Source organism: Myotis nattereri (genome assembly GCF_964212035.1).
Source record: "Myotis nattereri genome assembly, chromosome: 6".
Lineage (NCBI taxonomy): Eukaryota > Metazoa > Chordata > Mammalia > Chiroptera > Vespertilionidae > Myotis > Myotis nattereri.
The window spans coordinates 43361720-43385167 of NC_138081.1; the positions used below are offsets into that span (position 1 = coordinate 43361720).

The following is a 23448-nucleotide window of genomic DNA, read 5'->3' on the forward strand; positions in this document are numbered from 1 at the left end:
AAACTTAGTAATTCAATATAACTGCTTGAAAACTTAAACATTATAAAAGGTGAATGCTTATGGTAAGCAGTTCTTTAAAAGTAGGATCGTCGAAAATATAAATGTGTTTGGAGTTCCAGCTTGAACCCAAATAGTGCTGACATCTGGAATTTTTGGCTTGAGTCTGTTTGTATGAGGGACCAAGAGACTTCCTGGGAGAAACTCATGTAAACAAAGAGAGACTTCTGCACATGGACTGGATTCAAAAAAAGGCATTTTATTGTGGAGTGCTCAAAATTTGTCTAGCCCACTGGGCTGGGATAGGAATTTCAAATTTTAAAAATTGATAAAGCAAATTTTACTAAAAACTCCATAATAATAGACACTGGGGTGCAGGGAAACACTGTTGTGAGATCCAGTCATAAGTGTGACACAAAGTGGAGAGAACCAACATTCTCCCTATTTCTGCACAGTACACAGTGCAACTTTGGCTTATCCAAGTTTCTAAGACTATTGCTCCATTGGTAGCATCTGGGAAGGAGAGGCACCACATGTCACAGAACAGCCCCGCTGTGCACATCTGAGCAGTGGTGATCACCAGCACCAATTGATGCTGCATAAAAAATAAAATAAAATATGCCAAAACCGGTTTGGCTCAGTGGATAGAGCGTCGGCCTGCGGACTGAAAGGTCCCAGGTTTGATTCCGGTCAAGGGCATGTACCTGGGTTGCGGGCACATCCCCAGTGGGGGATGTGCAGGAGGCAGCTGATCGATGTTTCTCTCTCATCGATGTTTCTGACTCTCTATCTCTCTCCCTTCCTCTCTGTAAAAAATCAATAAAATATATATATAAATAAAATAAAATAAAATAAAATAAGAAGGAAATGGCAGATGCCATGGGATAGATGACAATAAATAGCAGGTCATACTTATGAGCACCCCCTAGGGCACCAGAAAAAATATGATTTATTTCTGCTCATCTGACCCCACCTGTCTCTTCCCCAATGCTGGAGTGGACTACCTAGACCAGGGTTTCTCAAACTATGGCCCGTGGGCCACATGCAAATACAAATACTGTATTTGTTCCCGTTTTGTTTTTTTACTTCACAATAAGATATGTGCCGTGTGCATAGGAATTTGTTCATAGTTTTTTTCTTAAACTATAGTCTGGACCTCCAACGGTCTGAGGGACAGTGAACTGGCCCCCTGTTTAAAAAGTTTGAGGACCCCTGACCTAGACTATATAAACATGGGTTACTCAAACATTAGGTGCTAGTTCATTTCAACTATACACTGATTAGTCTCTCAGAAGAAAAGTGATCATCTATCTGAAATTTAGTAACATTTCCCACAACTTCTTTCCCATCTGCACTCTTTCTGGCCAAATATTCATATTTTAAATTGCTGTGACCCTACAGCATAATTCTGAAATAAGTGAGGGGAAAAAACACAAGGGAATTAAGATTATAAGGGAAGTGAAGACGCTGCCTTGTTCTCCTGAGAACCAGTGACACTGAGAAACGAACAGGGATTCCTGGTACTTTTGGAAACTATATGAAAGGTAAATTGAACTTCTGTCCAGAGTGCATCCCTGTAGGATCACAGTCAGAAACTTCTGGGCTGAATTCCTTTCCTCATTTAAAGGTTTTCGGGAAAGCTTTTCTGCTCTCAAGAGAGGACTTTGAAAAAGAACTCATTTTAAAAGGTCTTTGTGAAAATGCTTACAATGGGTTACCCTGTCCCATGTTAGATCAAAGCTGACTGCAAGTGGAAAAGTATGGATCCTATTGTACTTTTAATGGCCTTCAAAAAGATTTAAAAGCAGAATAGGAAAAAGCACTGCAAAGGCATTTGGCCAAGACATTCTTTGACAGTTCTGGGAACTGGAAAACCTCTTCTTGTTTTGTAATAGGTCTTCCTTTTTTCTTCTCAGTCTACCTTGTGGTCTGCCATCAGATTAATTTTTCTAATGCATCACTTTCTTTGTGTCCTTCCCCTGCTTAAAAATCTCAGAAAATAAATTTCATGGGCAAAGGGAAGAGGAGTGGCAAGGAACGGCGAATTCGTAGGATAACTATAACTAAAATGTACCCTGCGCCATGTGCCAGGCACTGTTCTCAACACTGTGCATGCATGAAACCATGTAATACTCAAAACCCCTATGAGATAGATGCCATTTTTTAAACTTCATTTTAAAGATGAGTTTAAGGAACTTGCTTAGATTGCACAGGTAGGCGACATTTCAAACCAGGCAGTCTGCCAGCAGAGCCCTCTCACTCTTAACTACTGCGTCTAAATCCTAGAGCTCAGAAAGGACCTCAGGGCACAAAAGAAAAATGTGCTTTCTGTCCATGTTGTGCTTGATCCCTGAGAAGTCAAAAGGAAGGACAAGGTTCTCTGGTTTCATGTGCCTTTGACATTCTGATGAAAACTCTTTTCTATCCTAGTCACTGTCCTGTCTCAATTCCTCCAATCTAGCACCATGTTCTCCTCATTTTGAAATGCTATTGTTCTTCCTGTTTCTGCCTTCCTGTCTTCCCAAAGCGTAACGATCATTTAAAGCCCACATTAAATCCTGCCCCATCTGAACAAAGACCGCTTCTCTGACCACATTCACTGGAAGGGCATCTTTGGACCCCTACAACTGTTGAGGTCCCTATCAGTGGTTTGGTATCATCACTCACTGCTTGTAGGGTTCTCTTCCCAGGTGTTTTTCTCACCTCCATTCTAAATTTTAATTCCATCAAAACAAGTTCCAATGACTTTCTTGACTGTGTAAGGAATACAACCAACAAATGTTCAATAGGCAACAACCGTAATTTAGAGAACATCCTTGTCTTGATAGACTAAATCAGAGAAACAAATAAACACATGTATTGAAACAGGCTCTTCTAAAATTGCCTTGAACAGTTATCACAGGCTTGGAAGTTTATGTAGAAAATGTATTTTATTGATCAAGTTTTCTTTGTTTCTCCTAGAGATTTCTAACACATACCTTTTCAACTTACTGATTTCTTTAAATTAAAATATATATAAAAACTTATTTTTTGTTAATATTAACAATAAAACAACATCTTCTGCCTGTGCTAGATGAGGAAGAACCTTGGCCAATTTTTCTCATCTTCTTAACATCATTACTTCTCAGATTTTATTGAATTAAAAGGTGAAATTTTATTTCAATTCCTTTGTTACCTTATCTCAAGAATTCTTTCTTAACATTTACATTACATTTTATAATCAAATGTAACTTTGAAAAAATGTATAGTGCCCTTTGTTGAGTTTATTATTCAGAATATTTGGGGGAGGAGGGAGAAGCTATGATTAACTTATTTTTCAGAAAGTATAAGTCTAATATACACTATGGAACATAAAACTAGTGATGATTAATATTTTTTTAGGTCTGTAGTCTTTTTATTATTAAAGTATAGTTGACATATAAGGCTATATTAGTTTTGGGTGTACAACATAGTGCTTTGACATTTATGTATCTTACAATGCAATCCCCAACTAAATCTGTTAACCTGTCACCATGAAAAGCCATCACAATATTATTGACCATATTCCCCTTCACCTTTTCACCCATCCCTCCACTCCCCTTCCTTTTGGCAATCATCAGTTTGTTCTTTGTTTCTATGAGTCTGTTTTTGTTTTATTTGTTTGTTTTAAAAATTTTTAATTTCACATATGAGTGAAATGCAGTATTTGTCTTTCTTTTTTAAAAAATATTTTTATTGATTTGAGAGAGGAAGGGAGAGGGAGATAATTCAAGCCCACAGCCCGGTCATGTGCCCAGACAGGGAATTGAACCACAATCTCCTGGTTCATGGGTCAACACTCAACCACTGAGCAACACTGGCCGAGCTAGTATTTGTCTTTCTTTGTCTGGCTTATTTCACTTAGCATAATACCCTCTAGGTCCATCCATGTTATTGCAGATGGCTGGACTTCATTATTTTTTATTGCTGAGTAATATTCCATTTTGTGTACATATACCACATCTTTTTCACCCATTCATCTATCAATGGACTAATAATGACTAATTCTGATAGTCATCCTCCTATGAGGAGAAAGTTTCAAGTGAAGAGGCCATACAAGTTACCAACCCCTAAGTCTTGATTCTGATTCTGGAAGGGAGTACAGGAGTAACCAAGGCTGGTACTTCTGGCTCATTTTCTTAGAGATAGTATTCAACAGGAAGGGCTGGGGAGGGGTTGGGGAATGTTAGGGGAGCTATAGGTTAGAAAGATCTGTTTCCTATTCCCAAGCACTGGTTTCCTAAGAATCCGTGAAGTAGAGATTCCATTATTACGTGTACACTTATAAAGTGCTTTGTTTCTACAATTCCTTTCCCAGCTTAAGCCTGCAGAAAGCCTACCGTGGTCTCCTCAGGACAAAGGGCAACAGACCTAGTTTTTTGAGTTTAGGAAAGGTTCATTCAGAAACTCAAATAGGCATCCAAATAGGCCAATACACTTCTGTGACTGTATTAAATGAAGGTGCTCACTATAGTGTTCCTGATTTTGGTCTTTTTGATAGATGTATTGAAATTTGCAACCATTATACTAATAGAACATATAAACAAATTATGGCAATAAAAGTTTCTCTCTCTCTTTGCCTCCAATAAAATAGAGAAAAAAGTTTTCATCCATAAAGTATTAAGAGAGCAAATAAAAATATTGAAAGATTTATAGAAAGAAACTAACCAGGCTGTGGACAGTTGGGGAGAAAGATGAATAATGAAAATGCAGTCATCTTGTCATTAGTTTCCATTCAGACCAGAAAGGCTGTGGTAGGTCACAAGTGGGTCTACGAAGAGGCAGAGCTAGGACACAAATCCTGCACTCTGTTTATTATGTCTGCAGCCAAAGGGCCCTAGGAATGTGGGGCCCTGAAAATGGGCTTTCTAATTTATCTATAACAGGACTGAAAAGAACTTGGCTTAGTCTATTCCTGAATGCAAATGGAGCCATATTGTAAAAGAACAACAGTACAGGTTGGATGCTTCTAAAAATGTTGTTTTGAGCCAAGTAGTTCTCTGTCACTTTTCTTAAAACTAGAGAGTACCTCTTAAAATAACTTATTTACAGGTAACTTCCTCCCATACCCCCCCCCCCCCATTTAAGCTGATGAAAGCTGAACCATCCCTCAAAAGGTGAACAAAGAAATTGCTATATTGTCACACCAAGTGCTCATGAGTATTTAGGACAATTTAAGAATGTGTAAAACTCTTAGAAAAGCAATTAGTGGAAACCACCCCTCTGATGTATAAGATAAATGTTAATGATTTTCTAAGTACAGACTAAGATGTAGAAGTCATCCCTGCATTCCTGAATTATAATGAAAAGTGGGTCCCAATTGATCTTTGTTATATACTGAGAACAAATGTTCCGGGACAACAACTAGGCTGGCTTTATTTATCATGCAAAACCATCTAACCTTGTCCGCACTTTTCACTCTAGGGCAGCGGTTCTCAACCTGTGGGTTGCGACCCCTTTGGGGGTCGTCTAAGACCATCGGAAAACACATATATAATTACATATTGTTTTGTGATTAATCACTATGCTTTAATTATGTTCAATTTGTAACAATGAATATACATCCTGCATATCAGATATTTACATTACGATTCATAATAGTAGCAAAATTACAGTTATGAAGTAGCAACGAAAATAATTTTATGGTTGGGGGTCATCACAACATGAGGAACTGTATTAAAGGGTCATGGCATTAGGAAGGATGAAAACCACTGCTCTAGAGGCTACTGATGGGGCTTAATTACCAAAGTGGTGAGTGCAAGGCAATGACATCTGAGTGCCTGGTTCTAGTCAGGTTTTCCGTAATCAATAGAACCAAACAAGCTTTGCTAATACTGGTGTATCTTTGTTTAGTCAAGCTACTTTTGGCAAAATGATGTAAGGTTGTGGCTTCTACTCAATGTGTTGGCATTTAGTAATGCACTCTGGATGGAGTTGAAATATTGTGACCATGTATGGTACCACGACTATACATCTAGTCTAAGCTCAACTTAGGCTTCTTGTCTGAAACAGCACACCTCCCTTTACCCAGCTTTTTCATACTGTACTTATTATTTTCATAAATCATATTATGATGTTACAGAGTATTTTACAATAAAATACTTATTTCTGTTTGTGCCCTCCCCATGAGAATGTAAGCTCCATGTGGGAGGCACTTTGTTTTATTGGTTCTATCTGCAGAGTTGATTAACTATCCCTGGCATGTAGCAGTTCTTCCATAAATACACATTAAGTAACAAAGGTTAAGGAATTGGTTTGCCAAAAATAAATAGCCAATAGAAGTTTTCAACTGGATCTATGTACTGTAATTATACTAAGTGAGAATAAGTTCACAGGACCACTTATTTAAGTGACATAGTGAGTTAATAAATAACTAACCACTTGTTTAATTTAATTGGGTTTAAGTTTTTAGAGATATAAAAAATGGATTTGGTGGTGTTTTGCTATGCCTCTCATCCTTGATAGCCTCTAATGGTATATCCAAATTCTATGGTACCATTATCAAGGAATACTACTGAATAGATTCTGGAATTATATTCACAAAACACAGGAAGCTAATGTAGAATGACTTCCAAGGGCCAACATTGATTGCACTGCATGTTTATTCTCTCTAGCCCTCCTAACGTGGTTTAACCAAATTATATATTTTTAATGCTGGATATCTCTGTCTCCACGTTGCTCTCTTGGTGAAGGAAGGCAAAGAGAAAGAGAGGGAGCGAGAGCAATTTTCTCTTTACTAGACAAAAAATAGAAAGGGTTCCATTTCCCCTCTTTCCCCATTCCCTGTGGCCATTAAGTAGACTCTCAGGTTCAGACATGTTACCCTCATGTAACCTCTCTACCCCAGTGACTAGATATTAACAGCTCACTCTGAGACTGGCTTAGAACCAATAAAGGCCTGCTGAGCTTGAGAACTTCACCATGACAAGATTCTATCTAAGTGCATGTTACATACAATTTTACACACAGTAACTGCATTCTGTAGTCAGAAATCTGTCCTGTGTATGTGAGCTCCTCCTACTCCTGGCCATCCCTCAGAGCTTCTCACAACCACTTCATCTGTGCCAGTAGAAAGCAGCTGGACTGCCTGGCCAGTGTGGCTCAGTGGTTGAGTGTGGGCTCAGTTCCCTGTAGAGGTGTCTGCAGGAGGCAGATCAATGTTGATGTTTCTCTCTCCTCAATGTTTCTTTCTCTCTCTCCCTCTCTCTATCAAATCAATACTAAAAAAAAAAAAAAAGAATAAAAAGGGAGCTGGACTTAAGTCTCATTGGCTTGTTCTTCCTTAAGACCCCAGACAGAGCTAAGGGGGTCTAACTGCATTAGACTCTACTTGACTTAGACAAGGTTAGTAAATTTGAATATTCTTCTAGTTGGGCTGAGTGGTAGAGTTATTGAGAAGGCTAAAAAGGGCTAATTCAAATGTAATCCTGATATTTGGGGGGCTAGCAATTGGAATCCATGCCAGCAAGCTAACCTATAATTAAGTCATTACCTCCTTCCCAGAAACTGGTCTTGCAGAACCTGTTACAGAGGCCATAAACCTGTGAACAGTGCACTGCCCGGAGGGAGAGTGTTATCCCTGGCGCCAGGCCAGACCATCAGATATGGCCCGGAGACCCCCAACACCTGAGGGCCTTCTTTCAAAGCCCTCGGAAAGGACCAGAAGCATAATCCATATTTGCGGGACAAAGACCACAGGGAGATATAAAATGAAGGCCCCTGCATGTTTCGGTACTCTGATTTGGAAATTATTTCCCAGAGTCCACCGGTGTAATTAAAACAGTGTTTCTCCACTTCTTCAAAGCGTTGCTTGGTTTTTCTGGGGTCTTCTGCAACATTATCTTTAAAAAAAAAATATATATATATATATATTTTTGATTTAATATATATAAAAAAATATATATTATTGATTTTTTACAGAGAGGAAGGGAGAGGGATAGAGAGTTAGAAACATCAATGAGAGAGAAACATCAATCAGCTGCCTCCTGCACACCCCCTATTGGGAATGTGCCCGCTACCAAAGTACATGCCCTTGACGGGAATCAAACCTGGTACCCTTCAGTCCGCAGGTCGATGCTCTATCCACTGAGCCAAACCAGTTAGGGCTGCAACATTATCTTTTGAATCATGAGCACCTGCCCCATCTGAAGTGTAGGCAAATACTAGTATGGTAATGACGTCTTTCTTTTCTAGAGAAAAAAAAAAAACTGTCTCAGAATAACATTATATTTTATGCACTGGCTGAACTCTGCTTCATCTAATTTATTCTAGTCTCCAACATTAGATCAATACAAACTGAACTCCTAAAAAATATTCACACACAAAGTTATTCATCAGCATTCATTTGTGAAAACAATAGTATACTTAAACCTGGCCACATGCTAGAAAATGTCTCAGATTTTGTAATGGCTGCACCATTGGCAATACATAACTACAGGAAATTGGTGGGGAGGAAAACTTTTTTTCCCCCTACTAGGCTCTTTGGCTCACCCAACAATTAAAATGATGTAAGCTATTAACAAAAGAAAAAAAGCCCACAAACATTTAAATTTATATGTATGGGAGCACATAGAAATATGAGACTCAAAGAAGTAACCAACACCACTTTTATACCTTTTAGACAAAGAAACAATACACTTGTGAAGAACTGACAAGACAAAGGGTTTGTGCTTGGGATAGTAAATTAGAAAAAGAGCAACACGGTTTGTTTATGCAGGGTTTTCGGTCCAGAATTCCCTCTCTCTGGTACAGGGAGTAGACCTTTCACATGGGAGACTTATTTCAGGAGAACAAAGGAGGGTCAGAATGCCCTTCTTGCACTGCCCACTTCTTAAGTAACTTTAAGTCAAAACAGAAATATGCCAAATGGCATATTGTTACTGGACTAAAGGAGGTCCGTTTGCCTGTGTGCATCAAAGCCCAATAAGGCAAGAACAGGAGTTCGCAGCAAAGAAAGTGAGGGTTTATTTTTAGGAAGTGGCCCAAGCAGGAGCCCCGTGAGCTAATGCTCAAAGACCTGGCTTCCAGGGGATGGGTTATATAGGCATCATTAATCATGGTGACTACGGGAGTACGGCAATGGTCTCTACTGGCTGGTCAAGGCTAGGGTAGGGGATAGTTGATCAGTGCACCTGGTCCTGCGTCAGCCATGGCATCACCATGGTTTCGCTGCTTTTCTGGGCCTGGAGCGGAAACAATTGAGGCCTAGATGCTATCTCTAGTTTGACTGAAACTGTCTCTGAGGAAAACAGACCAGAGGCTTCCTTCCTAAGAAGGCTTAATGATTAGGAGGTGGGCCTGCAAGGGAGGAGGCAGGTGAGACAGGCTGCTGGGATGAGGCCAGTTTGAATCAAAAGGGAAGGAGAAAAGGTCATGTTAAAAAATTGAAATTCCACTAGCTCGTAGCCTTCCCTGAACCCCATCAGTCACCAAATCTTGTTTCTCAGACATATCTGCTATAGCAGTGGTTCTCAACTGGCTTGATTTTGCCACGAAGGGCAGTGTTTGCAGACACTTTTTGTTGTCACAGCTTGGGGAGGGGGCTGCTGCTAAACATCCTCCAATGCACTGAAGGGGACTCGAATGTCACCCCAAAATATGCCATAAGCATTAGTTGGCATAAGCATTATTTTGAGCTAAAGAACTGAGAACCAGCAGAAGCAGGAAAAGCTTTTTACCTCCCCTAACAGCCAAAAAACACAGTATGAATTTCCCCTTTTGTAAAGTATATTTACATTTATACAGAAAATTTCCATTTGTAAACACCACTCTGCACCAGGAAGAGAGCTACTTCTGGAGACAACTCTCATCATCTGAGAAACCCTCGCCTGCACATAAGACAATCCTCAGTAACCAACATCTCCTCCTCTCACCCTCCTATGACTTGCTTCTCCCTGCCTAGGAGCTCAACCCTCCTTTTTCTTTGTTTAGCCTATGATGGTATATAAACCTGAATCCTCTAGTCACTTCTTAGAGCCTCATTTCTTTTGAAACTCCTGTGCAGATGTATGTAATTAAACTTTCTTTTTCTGTTAATATGTCTTTTTATCAGTTTGAGTTGTAAGCTCCAGCCATTGAACCTAGGAGGGTATAGGACAAAAAACATTTTTTCCCAACAGCACAGGACAGTCTCCCACAACAAAGAATTATCTGGCCCATTAACCAATGAACTTATATGCATACCAGAGGCCTAGTGCACAAAATTTGTGCACTGGGGTTGGGGGGCGTTTGTCCCTCAGGCCGGCCTGTGCCCTCTTGCAGTCCGGGACTCCTTGCTCCTTACTGCCCGCCTGCTTGCTGCTCCTTGCTCAGCTCACTGCTCCTTAGGGCTGCCATGAAGGTGGGAGAGGCTCCCGCCAACACCTCTGTGCTCACCAGCCATGAGCCCAGCTTCTGGCCTAGCAGCACTCCCACTGTGGGAGCGCACTGACCACCAGCGGGCAGTTCCTGTGTTGAGCGTCTGCCCCCTGGTGGTCAGTGCATGTCATAGCAACAGGACGTTCTGCCTTTTGGTTGATTTGCATATTAGCCTTTTATTAAATAGGATATGCATAACCCATGAACACAGAAAATAGTGAAGGCCTGTGGGGGGCGGGGGGAGGAGGGATGGGGACTGGGAGGGAGCAGGTCAAGGGGGAAAAACGGGGGACATCTGTAATACTTTCAATAGTAAAGATAAATTTTAAAAAAAGAAAGCAACACTAAAAATAAACAAATAAAAGAATTATCTGGTCCAAAATGTAACTAGAGCCCAGGCTGAGAAACCTTGCTCTCTACCAACAGAGGACAGAGAGCAATCTAAAGCATAAAAAGTCAGCATGGGGTTTGGGAGTTTAGTAGCGTGAGTGAAGCCAAATTCTCCTTTATGGCTGGGAGTCTTGGACATATTACTAAGAACTTCAATGTTTCAAACTGTGCTTAAAAATGACTCCACCAGATTAAACTGATGAGTTTTATTCCTATGTTAGCCCACCAGTGATGGATTTGAGTGCTAGACCACTGATTGCTGGCAGGACAAATGTTTTGGTTAAACTACAAGGAAGAAGATGTCATGAAAGTTTCACCAAATCACAGTGCCAGTGACCCCTGTGTTAAGTTAGGAAATTAGGGGACAGAAAACTCAGGGTTTTCAAATAAAAGGTACTGGTGGTCTGTGGGTTGGGATGAAGGCTAAGAGGCTCGATAAGCAGCAATTAGAGCTGCAGACCCAGAGCCCGTCCTCCTGAGGGGGGAGTGGGAAAGGAGGAGCTGGCTCTGGTCCGGGCTTCGCTCCTACTTCGTGAGAATAGGCAAGTCTCCAACCTTTGCTGTAAACTCAGGAGCTGGCTGCGCTCGCTCTATCATTCTCATTCAATGACCTCTTCACCCCCTGCTTGGGCACATGAGGGTTTTGACAACTCTGTACCAGGATGCCAGTGAGGTCTATATACTGATTTGCAATAATATTGGTAAAGGAAATAAAGAACAAAGGGAATACAGGCAGGTTTGCGTAAGTGGGAAAACCTTTAATTTGATAATCATTTATTCAACAAACATTTATTTATTGAGCATCTCCTCTAAATAAGGTATGCAAAATTCGATATTTTCGTTTAAAAAAAATTGTTTTAAAGGAACCTGAGAAGTTCTTTGAAAGTTTATTTCCAAAGATTTATGGCAGTTAACACAATTCCAGCAGCGAAGTCCCTCTGCATTCCGCTCTGGACAGACGGGTCTCCGCTAGCTCGCAGCCTTCCTGGTGGTCTGACACAGCACACATTTGGATGTTCTTCTCTGTGGAAATAGAGACTGAACTTCTACACTTAACTCAACCTGCTCCGGTGACTTCCTTCACCACCTTGGTCTTTCACAGAGTTGAAGTTTAGAGAATATATGCAGGTAACACTCAAACTCCACTGCAGGGCTCGGGCTCTTGTCTGTCATCACTGCTCCCTGGGCTGACTGCCGGCCTCCCATGTGCTCCGTGCTGTGCAGAGGAAGGCTTCGGCTCCCACGGTTACATCTTCAAAAAGGCCACCTGGAAAAGGAAGAAAACCCCCCAGCGCTTTACTTATCTAACATGATGAAATGGCTGATGCACATCAAATCAGAACCAGGTAAGTGTGGTCAATAAGGACGCATGTTGATCTAAAAAGATTCTTTGGCCAGACATTATCATTTTACAGAAGGAGCCAATTCGTCCTTCTAAAATGAATCATAGAGTAATTTAAATGATTCACATACACTTTAAAGAAAAAAATAAAAGTTTTAATTGACACTAAAGTTGTATTGTTGTGAAGTAACCCAGGTCTCTTTCCCATTGGTTCAAATAGCTGCTCAGACCTCCCATAAGCAGAATTCTGCGTCCTAAAGATCCCTGGGCAAGTCCAGCTCCTTGTCACTCTCGGCAACTATACCAGCTTCTCCTCAGGTCATGCCAATGTTTTTAACCACACTCAGTCATCAGCAGCGATCAATCCTAAAACTCAGTGTTTTAAAATTTTTTAATTCATATAGGCCTAGGCACAAGACATGTTCTGACTATTTAATAAGGCCCAGATCAAATGCATCTAATTTCACAATCATTTTACATAACACAGAAACAAACATCATAAAGTCAGTCATAACTGTTTAGAAAGTTTTGGTTCAGGGGTGATAATAAATTGGGGACTGTGCCAGATCAGGCAGAGATGGGATGTAGATCAGAGATAAAGACCAGGAAGTATGGGACAGTGGAGAAGGTCAACCTAGGCCTTTCTAGGGGGAAAGAGTAAGCAACAGAAGTAACAGCGCTCCACTCTTAGTGGTTCTTAAGTCCCCGAACACAGCCAGAGGAGGCATGCATTTAATGACGCTTGTTAGGTGGAAGGGAAAAGAATCATGCAGAGCAGAAAGCATCTGCTTTATGTTGAGTAATTCAGAAGGATGTTCCTCTTCATGCAGTGCTGGTAAGAAAGGCACCTGCTGAGTTTCCATATCAACTTCCTGCTGAGTCTCTATATCAAGTTCTGCAATGAGAACACCAAAGTTGAAGGAGCAGGCAAAGAAGAAAGGTTAAGATTCTTAAACAAAATGTAAACACAAACAGCTGTTACAAACCTCAATGGCTTATTGTGAAAATTAAATGAGGTAATAGTTATGAAAATGCATGTGTTTCTCTCTCTGGCTTCTCAGATGATAACTGATATTAGGAGTCCATAAACATTTCAGATGAGAAGGGGCTGTTCAAGAGAGACCAGCTGGGAACCTTAGGGAATGATCACAGAATTACAGGGCAAGGGAATTTAGGAGCTGTTGAGTCCGACTTCTGGCTTGCTGTCGATGGTGTGCCTACAAGAAATTTACAAAGGCCTTACAAAAGAAGACAATGCCAGCCCGATGAGGAATGAAACTAGTTATTTCATTTTTAATTCTGAAAATTGCTGTTATTTCATTTTTAATTCTGAAAACTACTCAGAATAACAATGACACTGATAAATCTATATATATAAAAGGCTACGTGACCGACCATCCATCTGTCCATCCAACCAACCGACCTACCAGCCAGTACATATGATGCGCACCAGCAATTTAAAAATAAACGTTGACTGGCGCACGAGTGATATATATAAAGCTCTTGCTGGTGCCAATCACATGCATGTTTCGTCTGTCATTGTCGATCATGAATTTGGTTGACGCTTCTATTATAAAGAAAGGGCGAACAGTGATATTACAATATTTCTTCTAATTAATTTCCTTTTAATGTGCACTAGGGCACTAGTGTCATCATAAAAGTGGTTAAGAACTTTAGCTCTGGAATCACATAGACCAGTGCTTCTCAATGTTGGGTGATTTTGCCTGCCAGGTGACATGTGGCAAGGTCTGAACACATTTTTGATTGTCACAACTTATGGGATGCTATTGGCATCTAGGGGATAGAAGATAGGAAAGCTGCTACACATCCACTAATGCACAGGGCACCCCTCACCCCAAGAACAAATTATCAGTCACGCCCCCTCCCCCCAATCAATAGTGCCAATGTTGGAAAATGCTGTAATTTAGACATAGGACTTTAGTATTAGCTCTCACATTTACTAGCTGGGTGACCTTCCACAAGTTTGTTAGCCTCTCTCAGCCTTTTTCCAATCTGCAAAATGGGAATTATAGCAGGACCTTCCTGGAACTTGTAAAACACTTTATATGAAGCCTATTTTGACTCCTCTCATCCTCAGCACAGTCCCGTGACTTAAATAAATCAGGCATTTGACGTTGCTGTACAAGTGAAGAAACGAGCTCAGAAAAATTCAGTGACTTGCTCAGGATACAAAGCTATGAAGTATCAAGGATGGGCTTCAGAAGAAACTTCGATTCCTAATTTATGCTTTTTCCATTGAATGAGATAAAACTGCAGAGGTTTAGGGACCTTTAATCTTCATTATTGCTTCAAATACCAAAGATTTATTTTCTTTTGCATGCCTGTGGCTATGAACAAATACATAAAAGGCTGAGCAGACTAAATTAAGTAACCAGAAATAGAGCCCCCTCAGAAAAGAAAACTTTAAAATTCGACCTAATATGTCTTTTTTCATCCCTGGTTTTTATAGTTCCACCTGCCAAGTACATTCTGTATTTTTTGCAGGACTCAATAACAAGCGTATGCAATCATCCTCGGAAACAGATAATGTACAATGCATTTTAGTGTCTTTATTTAAAACACTGTGGGATATCATTTCAAATGCTGATTTTGTGTTCCTAGCTTTTAACCATGACAGAAGAAATTGCTTTCCCTAACTGCCATTTATTGTAAGAGAGGATAATTTTATTTTGTTCCACGACACTGAGAAAAATCTCTGTATTTTATCTTTTATTTTTATTTTTTGGTTTTATTCCCCAAAGCAAAAGTTTTAAAGCTTTTCAGAGGATATCAGTACAGTTACAGCTTCAGGCCCCACTGCTACATTTCTGAAATATACCATTACAAAAGTATAAGTAATTATTAAAAACTAGGAAAGACAGGACTCTTCCATGTTGGCTGTTGAGGTCTGAACCCGCCCTGTTCCCTGAATTTGGACACTTGGGAATGGAAAGGATGAGAGAGTGAAGACATCTAAATAAAGGTCTCTGCTTTGAGTCATCATCTACAAACACTCTTCTTAAACCACAACAGCCAGGGCCAGGCCGATGGAACAGCTGATCAAATGTTAAGTTTAGAATGCTTCAATACGTTCATGTTAAACACATTTTGATGTTCTCTTATCTTCGTTAACAAATGTATATTATGAAATTCTATTCCTCAGCACAGATTTAGAATTTCAATCAATAGAAAGGTACGCTGTCAAGGCAGGCTGCAGAAGATAAAATTAGCTTTTTATAAAAAGCTACATAACCGTTTTAGGGTGTGCTAAATAAGACAGATGTAATTGTGAAATACTGGAAAATGTGAGCTTCGTAATAATTGCAGGCTCTAGAAAAGACTCTTTAGAATAAGTAGCATAACCATAGACAACTGTTCCTCTTAAAGGGTACTGTAGACTTAAAAAAGCAGGTATTTAAAACTATGCTTTAAATATGTATTGCTGTCTAAGCATGGCTCCTGTTCAGTTATGTTCTGCAATAGGAAAAGAGAGTGTACACTTTATATTATAAACTAAAGTTTCTAGGATCAAATTTCATTTATAAAATAAAATTAATATGAAAATACAAATTAGTTTCAACCTTTACCTTGTATCTCAGCCATGGATGCACTGTGATGATTCACATGTAAATGAATCACATAAATATAAAAATAAATTTTGTCAAGCATTTATAAATTTGGCATCTTAAGGAACATTGGGATTAAGCTATTTTGACTCACTAACTCAGCACCACTCAGGCCCGTGCTGCTGACACCTGGACTGAACTTTTTGAGTTGGATAAACAATGTAAGATATTGCTTTCTCGGGTAGGCAGGCTGGCTCCGTTCACTCAGTTCACCCAACATTAAGTACCTTCTACATGCCAGTGACTGTCCCATCACAGAGCACACTCAGAAGGCGTTCCTACAAGGTGTTAACACACAAGTGGGGAGGCAGTCCAGTAAAGAGATGATTCTAATTAGATGCCACGAGTTTAAGACAGATGCTTTATGCCTGCTGGCAGAAAAAAGACTACTCTTGAGTTATGAAAGGGAGTGAGATTTCAGAGGCAGTATCCTGAAAAAGGTAGTTATGACTCTACTACTACTACTACTACTACTACTACTACTACTGCTACTACTACTGTGTTGGCAAGGAGAGACAATAAAACAGACGTGCTAAATGAATTAGCAGCAAACAGGAAGGATGGAACAAAAGATGTGAGAAGCAACACAGAGAGGGGAAAACTCCTCTCCCTTTAAACTGACAGTTGTGTGCGTACACAACTGTAAACCGCGGACAGAAATGTGGCATGAAGGGAACATCAGTGCTGCCCCCTCAGCTCCCCAACTCCAGAGTTCCTGCACAAGTCCTGTACGAGCCTTTAGGAAGCAGGAGAGAAAGAAGTAAGGGGCTGACTACAAACGAATGTCAACCGTTACCTTTTATTTAAGCCATGGATGCACTGTGATGATTTACGTGCAAATAAAACGCCTGTTGATTTTCATCTTCCTGGGAACCAGTTAAACGAAGCACAATTATGTTTGCTAGTGGACATCTAGGTCAAAAGCCAGCAGTGGGAGAAGGGCCAGCAGGGAGATGTGTGTGTGTGGGAGAAAGAGAAGAGGACGGAGCCTTTTTATCTCTAGACGGGGTTGAAATGTGGAAAAATGCCACTGTGCCTGGGTCTCGATCCTATTCTTCAACAAAGCACTTACGTTCTAGACATAAACTTCTCATCACTTCTTTCAGAATAAATGGGTTACGGAGAGGAATGTGGGCACTGGCTGGTGCTGTTGCAGTGAACAGGCAGGCCCGGTGCGATCACCGAAACTCCCAAGTACAAGAAGCAAACCCAGTAACTTGGGTAATGACGGCAAACCCGTGGGGCAAATGTTTATATGACAACCGTCTTTAGTTGTTACGTGAAAATACACTGCCTCGAGCACAACACATACTTGTTAAAGGAAATAATTCTATTTATGAGTGGGTGTTAAAACGCATACTATAATGCAGTGCTACCACAGTAAATACACTGTCACTCATAAATCAAAATGTCCTTTTAATTTCTCATTCCCATGGAATGTCCTCCTGCGGGAGCTGGCAGCGGAAACGGCGGCACCACAGCTCGGGACGAGAAGGGTGCTTTGAAAATCAGCACTGCACTGCCTTGCTGGCGACAGGTCTCGGACCAAATACGTTTACTCAGAAACAGAGTTCAGAAATGAAAAGGTGTTTTTCTACAGTATCAACTGATTAAAAAATTTAGCAGCAAACTGTTTTAATAAACAATGTTCCAAGGAAGCTTTGCTCACGCTCATCTACCTTAAGGTTGGGAAGCATGGATGTTGAAGAAGACAACATATCTGGGATAACAGTGCAATCTGAGAATCCAGGAGGGGACATGAACCCACAGCTTTCCATAGCAGATGAGTGGTTTTTGTCATCTAAACAGATTTATTTCAGTGATATTTTTAAACTCCTATTTTAGTTGCAAATATTCATTCTTCTAACAGAGACATAACCAGGGAAGAATCTTGCTTCATTCAGATAAAGACGTTCTTTCTGCCTCCCTGTCAAGGATGGAGGAGGGACTAGCTGGTGAGGTTATGGCTGGGAATCCCAGTTAGCAGTGGGGGAAGTGCCATGAAAACATTACACAGGCAGCAACGAGAGGCTGTAACGAGCGGTCCGGGGCCAGGACTATTCAGTGCGTGAGTGCAGAGCTCTGTCAGGCAGGAAGAATGACAAAGGTGATCAACCACACTTTTTAGGAGAAAGGGTGAAGGAGCGTCACAGCTGCTCCTGCAAACTGTCCCAGACAACTGTATCTCATACCTGAACAGATAACTTCTGTTGGTGGGTATTCAACAAGCTCTTTACTGCAATGATTACAACTGAGAGAAACACTTACTATGAAATCAAGACTTGTACTGCTTACAGAAATGAAGATTTGTATTGTTCACTGTATTTTGTTTGTTTTAACAACTGATTTATAAATATATGAATTATAGACAAAATTAGAAAACACAGAAAAGCACACAAAAAAAGAAAAAGAAAAACTTTGAAACTCCATTACTCAGCAATAGCAACTACTAATACTTTGGGTATATCTTTCTAGACTTTTACTTTCTATGTATAACTGAACATTTCTATAGATGCTGTTCTGTAATGTATACTAATAGCTTCTTGTTAACCTAATAATATGTTGGGGTAATCTTCCCGGGACAGTGAATATTCTTCTATGATTTTTTAAATGGAAAACAAATTTAAGGTTTTTTTGGGGGAGAAGGTGGTGCTGACTGTTGGGCCCAAAGCACTTTAGTGTAATCTCGTCTAGGGTTTTCATGGACATTTCCTGCCACGTCAATGCATCACCTGGGAATTTGTTAGGCAAATCCTTGTGCCTGCTCTAGCCCTGCTCCATCAGAAAGTCTAGGGGTGGAGCCCTGCAACTGGCGTCTTAATAGATCCCTTAGGGGCTTCTACTTCATGCTAGAGTTTGAGAGCCATTTGCTAGAGCTGAGCAAACTTAGAGAAGGTAACTGACTTATTTACAATAACACAGCTGATAACAAGAGAGGCTCAACCGTAGGCCTTCTAACTCCTAACCCAGCGATTTGATTTCTAGACCAGGGCAAACTGAAGACACTGGCCCAGACAGAAACAAATGATCTCCAGCCCTATTTCCTGATATTGATAAAGGAGGCTGGGCCCAACGTCTACCAAGGAAGACCTTGGTAGTTATCTAGAGACTGAAGGGGCCAAATATCAAACTGACCTACACTATAGAGTTAGTCTATTAAGAGTTAAGTGAATGAATTTTTGTTTTGGGGGGGCGGGGGGCGAGGTACTGGGAAGGGTGGAGACAGGGAGTAGATAAGTCCTGATGTGGTTTTCTTTTCTAAATTAGTTACTTCATGTGTGTTTTTTCAGCAAAATTATTTGATTAATTCTGGTAAAGACAACTGTCATTAATTTGACTTCAAAATAAGTCTCCCGTGATGGCACCGAATGCTGGCAAAGAAACCAAATCTCCTAAACATTGCTTGGGGGAATATAAAATGGTATAGACATTCTAGGAAACAATTTGGCAGTTTCTTTTAAAAATAAACATGTGGTTACTATATGACACAGCAATTGCAGCCTGGGACATATATTCCAGAAGTGAAATCTTTATGTTCACAGGAATACCTGTGCACAAATGTCCATGAAGCATTATTTTAATAGCCAAAAACTGGAATCAGCCCAGGTGAGCAGTTCAACAGTGGTACACCATACCATAGAATACTATTCCGTATAACCAACAGCGAAGTGTTGATACGTGCAACAACTTGGAAGCATCTCCAGGGAACCAGGCTAAATTTAAAAAGCAGCCTCACAAGGTCCAATACTGTATAATTCCATTTATATAACATTTGTGAAATGACAAAACTTCCCCAAAAGAGGACAAGGTAGTGGCTGCCAGGGGTGAGGGATGGTGGGGAGGGGAGAGAGGGTGTGAATATAAAAGGGCACCGCACCTGGAGGGATGGAACTAGTCGTGTCTTGATGGTGGTGGGAGAAACACAAACACGCACAGGTGATACAATCTCAGAACTTCATACTCTCGTGCACATGTGCACACACAAATAAGTATAACCAGGGAATCTGAGTAAGGTGAGAGGCACTGTACCATGTCAATACCCTGGCTATGGTAGTATACTATAGTTCTGCAAAACTGTTACCACCAAGAGAAACTGGGCAAAGTATACAAGGGATGTTTTGTATTATTTCTCACAACTACAAGCAAATCTACGACTATGTCAATAAAAATTTCAACTAAAAACCATGGCATAATACTTGGCAAATGATCTTGTCTAGCTTACTTCAATCCAGTTATCTCTAGATATAGCTTTGAGATGCATTCTTTTTTAAAATTTCTCTGTATTGTTGAGAGTATCACAGATATCCCCCTTTTTTTACTCCCCATTGACCCCCTCCTCCCTGCACCGCCTCTCCTAGGCCTTCACCACACTATTGTCTGTGTCCATGGGCTAGGCATATATACATATAAACTCCCCGGTTAATCTCTCCCCACCCCTCCTCACCCCCGCTTATTTAAAGTCTTGCTCACATTGACATTCTGGTCAATATATCACTGAGATCTCATCTCTCTCAGTAGAATGACCTGAGTAAGCCAGTTAGTTAATATTGGAATGAGTCCTGAAGCAGGTGGCTATAGTGCGATAGCCCCATTATATTTACCATGGTTCGGGCTAACAGCGTGACATTAAACACGTAGGTTACACACAATAGCACCTTAGCTCTTAGGTTCTGCATGAAGTATTTATTCTAAATAGTCTGCGAAGCATACCTTTTTTGCTTTTTTACTGCCATGAAGTAAATAATGAGGAAAGATTCTGGCTTTTTAAAAAATCAAAATGACATAGAAAAATTTCCAGACACATACATAATGGCACTCAATACATTAGACTAAAACTATAATTTTAATCTTAAAAGTCATATTAACTTATAAAAAACTCGGGGAAACAGGTAAAAAGAGAAAAAGAAACATATGCTATAATGTTTTAACAAAATTATGACTTGGGTCTATTTTCATTTAGCTTTAAGATACATTTTTTTCATATTAATTATCTTTTCTACGTATTTCTAATATCATAAACATTTTTACGTGCCTCTCAATAGTCTTTATTTTTAGTTTAAAAGCTGGAAAATAGTCCTTCATAGCTTAATCCATTATAAACATAATTTGTTCTTAGGTTTGTTAAGATCATCATAATAAAATAGTTATTGTCATGTTTAAAAATTTTTTCCATATTTTAGAATATTCCCTAAGGATAGAGTCGTAGAGTTCCAGAAATGGAATTATTAGACTTAAAGATATGAATATTATTATAATTTGATGCATATTTTTTCCAATGAGCAGTACCCACTGGCAATGGTGCCAGCATTAAGTCTTTCCTTTAAAATTAGTGCTAATTTAATAAAAGAAAAATAACATTTCAATTCTTTTAAAATTTATTTAATTGCTATGAGTTTAAACATTCCCCAAATGTTCATTTGTACTTGCTTTTCTTGTGAATTCGTTAATTGTGAGTTCATGTCCTTTTTCTGTATCTACCAACAGGGGGTTTAATTTTTTGTAATAGTCTGTACAAGCTCTGCAGTGAGTGTTAATGTGTTTTATGCAATGAAGAAACTAAGTGCCAGGCATGGGCTCACCTCACTAATTCCTACAAAATCTACTTGAAGTAAACATCTAAATTAATTATGTCCCCAATATATAAATGAGGAACCAAGGTTCAGAAAAATCCAGTAACTTTTGCTCATTGCTACAAGCTAGTAAGACAAGGCTGAGTTTGCAACCGGGTCTTTGTTTCCCAGCCGAGCCTCATGTTCATTCCATCATAAAAGCTCCCTGCCATCTAATTAGGGAGAGAGATAATTGCTACAGTAACTCTAAATGAAGAAAGAATCCATACTACCATTCCAATTTTAAGCCGGATTTAGCAGCCGTTGGAATGATGCAGGCGCTCTATTTTTAAGGAAGAAAGTAGATTATTTCTTTTGGATTAGATGAAGGAGAGAGAAGACAGAATGACAAATTAAAGCCCTTCCTGTAATGAGAAAGTAATTCTCTGATTAGAAGAGAAAACTTCTGGCAAGTGAGGAGAACCAGCAAGATAGAGGAGAAAGTGGCCTGAAATCTTAGAAAGGAATTTCTGCCCATAAGTTTAGAAAGCAGGATGAATCATACTAGTCTAGTTTAGTCAGTTCAGTAAAAAAGATTATGACTTGGAATAATTAAATAACAGTTAAGGACTGGTGAGAAGGGGATCAAATTATAACCAGATGCTTATTTTCCTTAACCATTACTACTTCACCATTACTTTGAAAATATAGTATTTTAAAATATGCAAATCTTCAAAGGAAAACATACTAATATATCCATGTTCAAATAAACACCATTTATTTCTTAAGCCAGTTATTTGGAGTTGTGGGAAATAAACAGTGATCATGAAACTGTAATTAATCTATTTTAAAGATGGGATAGAGACTGGCTTATAAGGATTTAAAACTACAAAATGAAATGAAAATAAATGCTGGTACTGACAGAGAGGAACACAGTGAAAAGGACAATGTTACATGATGTTTTCCATGAGCCTCAGCTTTTCACTTTAAGCCGCAGGGAGAGCCAAGAGGGGCTCCTTACACAGAACTGCAGATGGAGTTCCCTGAAGGCAGGAACAGCGCAGGGTGCGGGACGAGGAAAGGGCACACAGCGATTAAGGCTCTCCTTGTTCAAAGTGGTAGGTTTACACCCACATCTAAGCTCCATGGGAAGCCAGAAGAAACCAGGTGGTAACTAGGAAAGTGCAGAAAGGGGAACTATACAAAGACAGGAAAGCTGGAGGTAAAGGATACGGAGCAGAGAGAAGTGAAAACAGATAAGGGTGAGGAAACAACACTGCACAGACCATGGGAGAGCAAAGACCCAGGCTCTGGCCTAAGGGGGGAGCTGAGACTGAGTCCCCTCCCTAATGCCTACAAGCTGAATGACCACAGACAGCTTCAGCTCCCCCCAGATCTGACCCCTGGTGGCTGTGGGGGTCAGTGATAAAGGACGCAAATGGATCAGCAGGCCTAGGACAGCTGAGGACCCCAATAAATGGAAGAGCTTATTATTAAGACAACTATATCTAAATGTTTTATGTAAATGTTGCTACAGATGCATCTGTTTTTCTATCAGCTGTTCATGAACAAATCTTGTTTAATTATTTTTAAAGGAAGAAGCACAAATGGCTGGTATGTATAAAATATCCTAGGATTAACTCTTTGGCTTATACTACCCCAAGTAAAAATAACATCTACCACTATCAGGTACTGAAATCGCAGATATTGCATCTGAGAACAAACTGCAAACCTATAGTATCAGCAGATGTAAGAATGCAGATGGCTTAGTGAAAAATATCACCTGCTATTTGAAACACAACTCCAAGCCCAGAGGTTACTAATGGATACTTCAATGCCAGTCAGAGCTGGCAAGCTAGAGAGATGAAAGAGGCAGCCTGGCTCAGGGGAAAGGACACATGTATTTTCCAGAGACAACCTGGCAGGTAACCCAGCCCTCATGCCTTAATCTCTGCATCTGTAACATGGGGGCTTCCAGCTTCCTCAAGTTGGTCAAGGTTTATATCAGGTCCGCCAGTGTCTGTGACTGATCCCAAGTAGGCTTTCTCTTCCCCACACCATGCCCGGGAAAGCTTCCTTAGCCAAAAGCCTTCCTCCACCTGACTAAATGGGGTCTGAAACTCCTGACTAGTGACCTGCAAAATGTGAAATAATTTCTTCGGGATCAGAG

The 23448-nt window shown here is 40.1% G+C and overlaps 1 protein-coding gene across 1 annotated transcript in view; it reads right to left on the minus strand.

Annotated features, from left to right (window-relative positions):
• Nucleotides 1-11501: 11501 nt before the first annotated feature.
• The window catches only part of UBE3D (ubiquitin protein ligase E3D), a gene marked incomplete at its 3' end in the record, with an annotated part of 120537 nt that continues 108590 nt past the window's right edge, over nucleotides 11502-23448 (minus strand). The window contains exon 9 of the mRNA XM_081094262.1: nucleotides 11502-12028. Coding sequence (XP_080950388.1) covers nucleotides 12008-12028 — 21 coding nt within the window. The remainder of the gene's footprint in view (nucleotides 12029-23448) is intronic.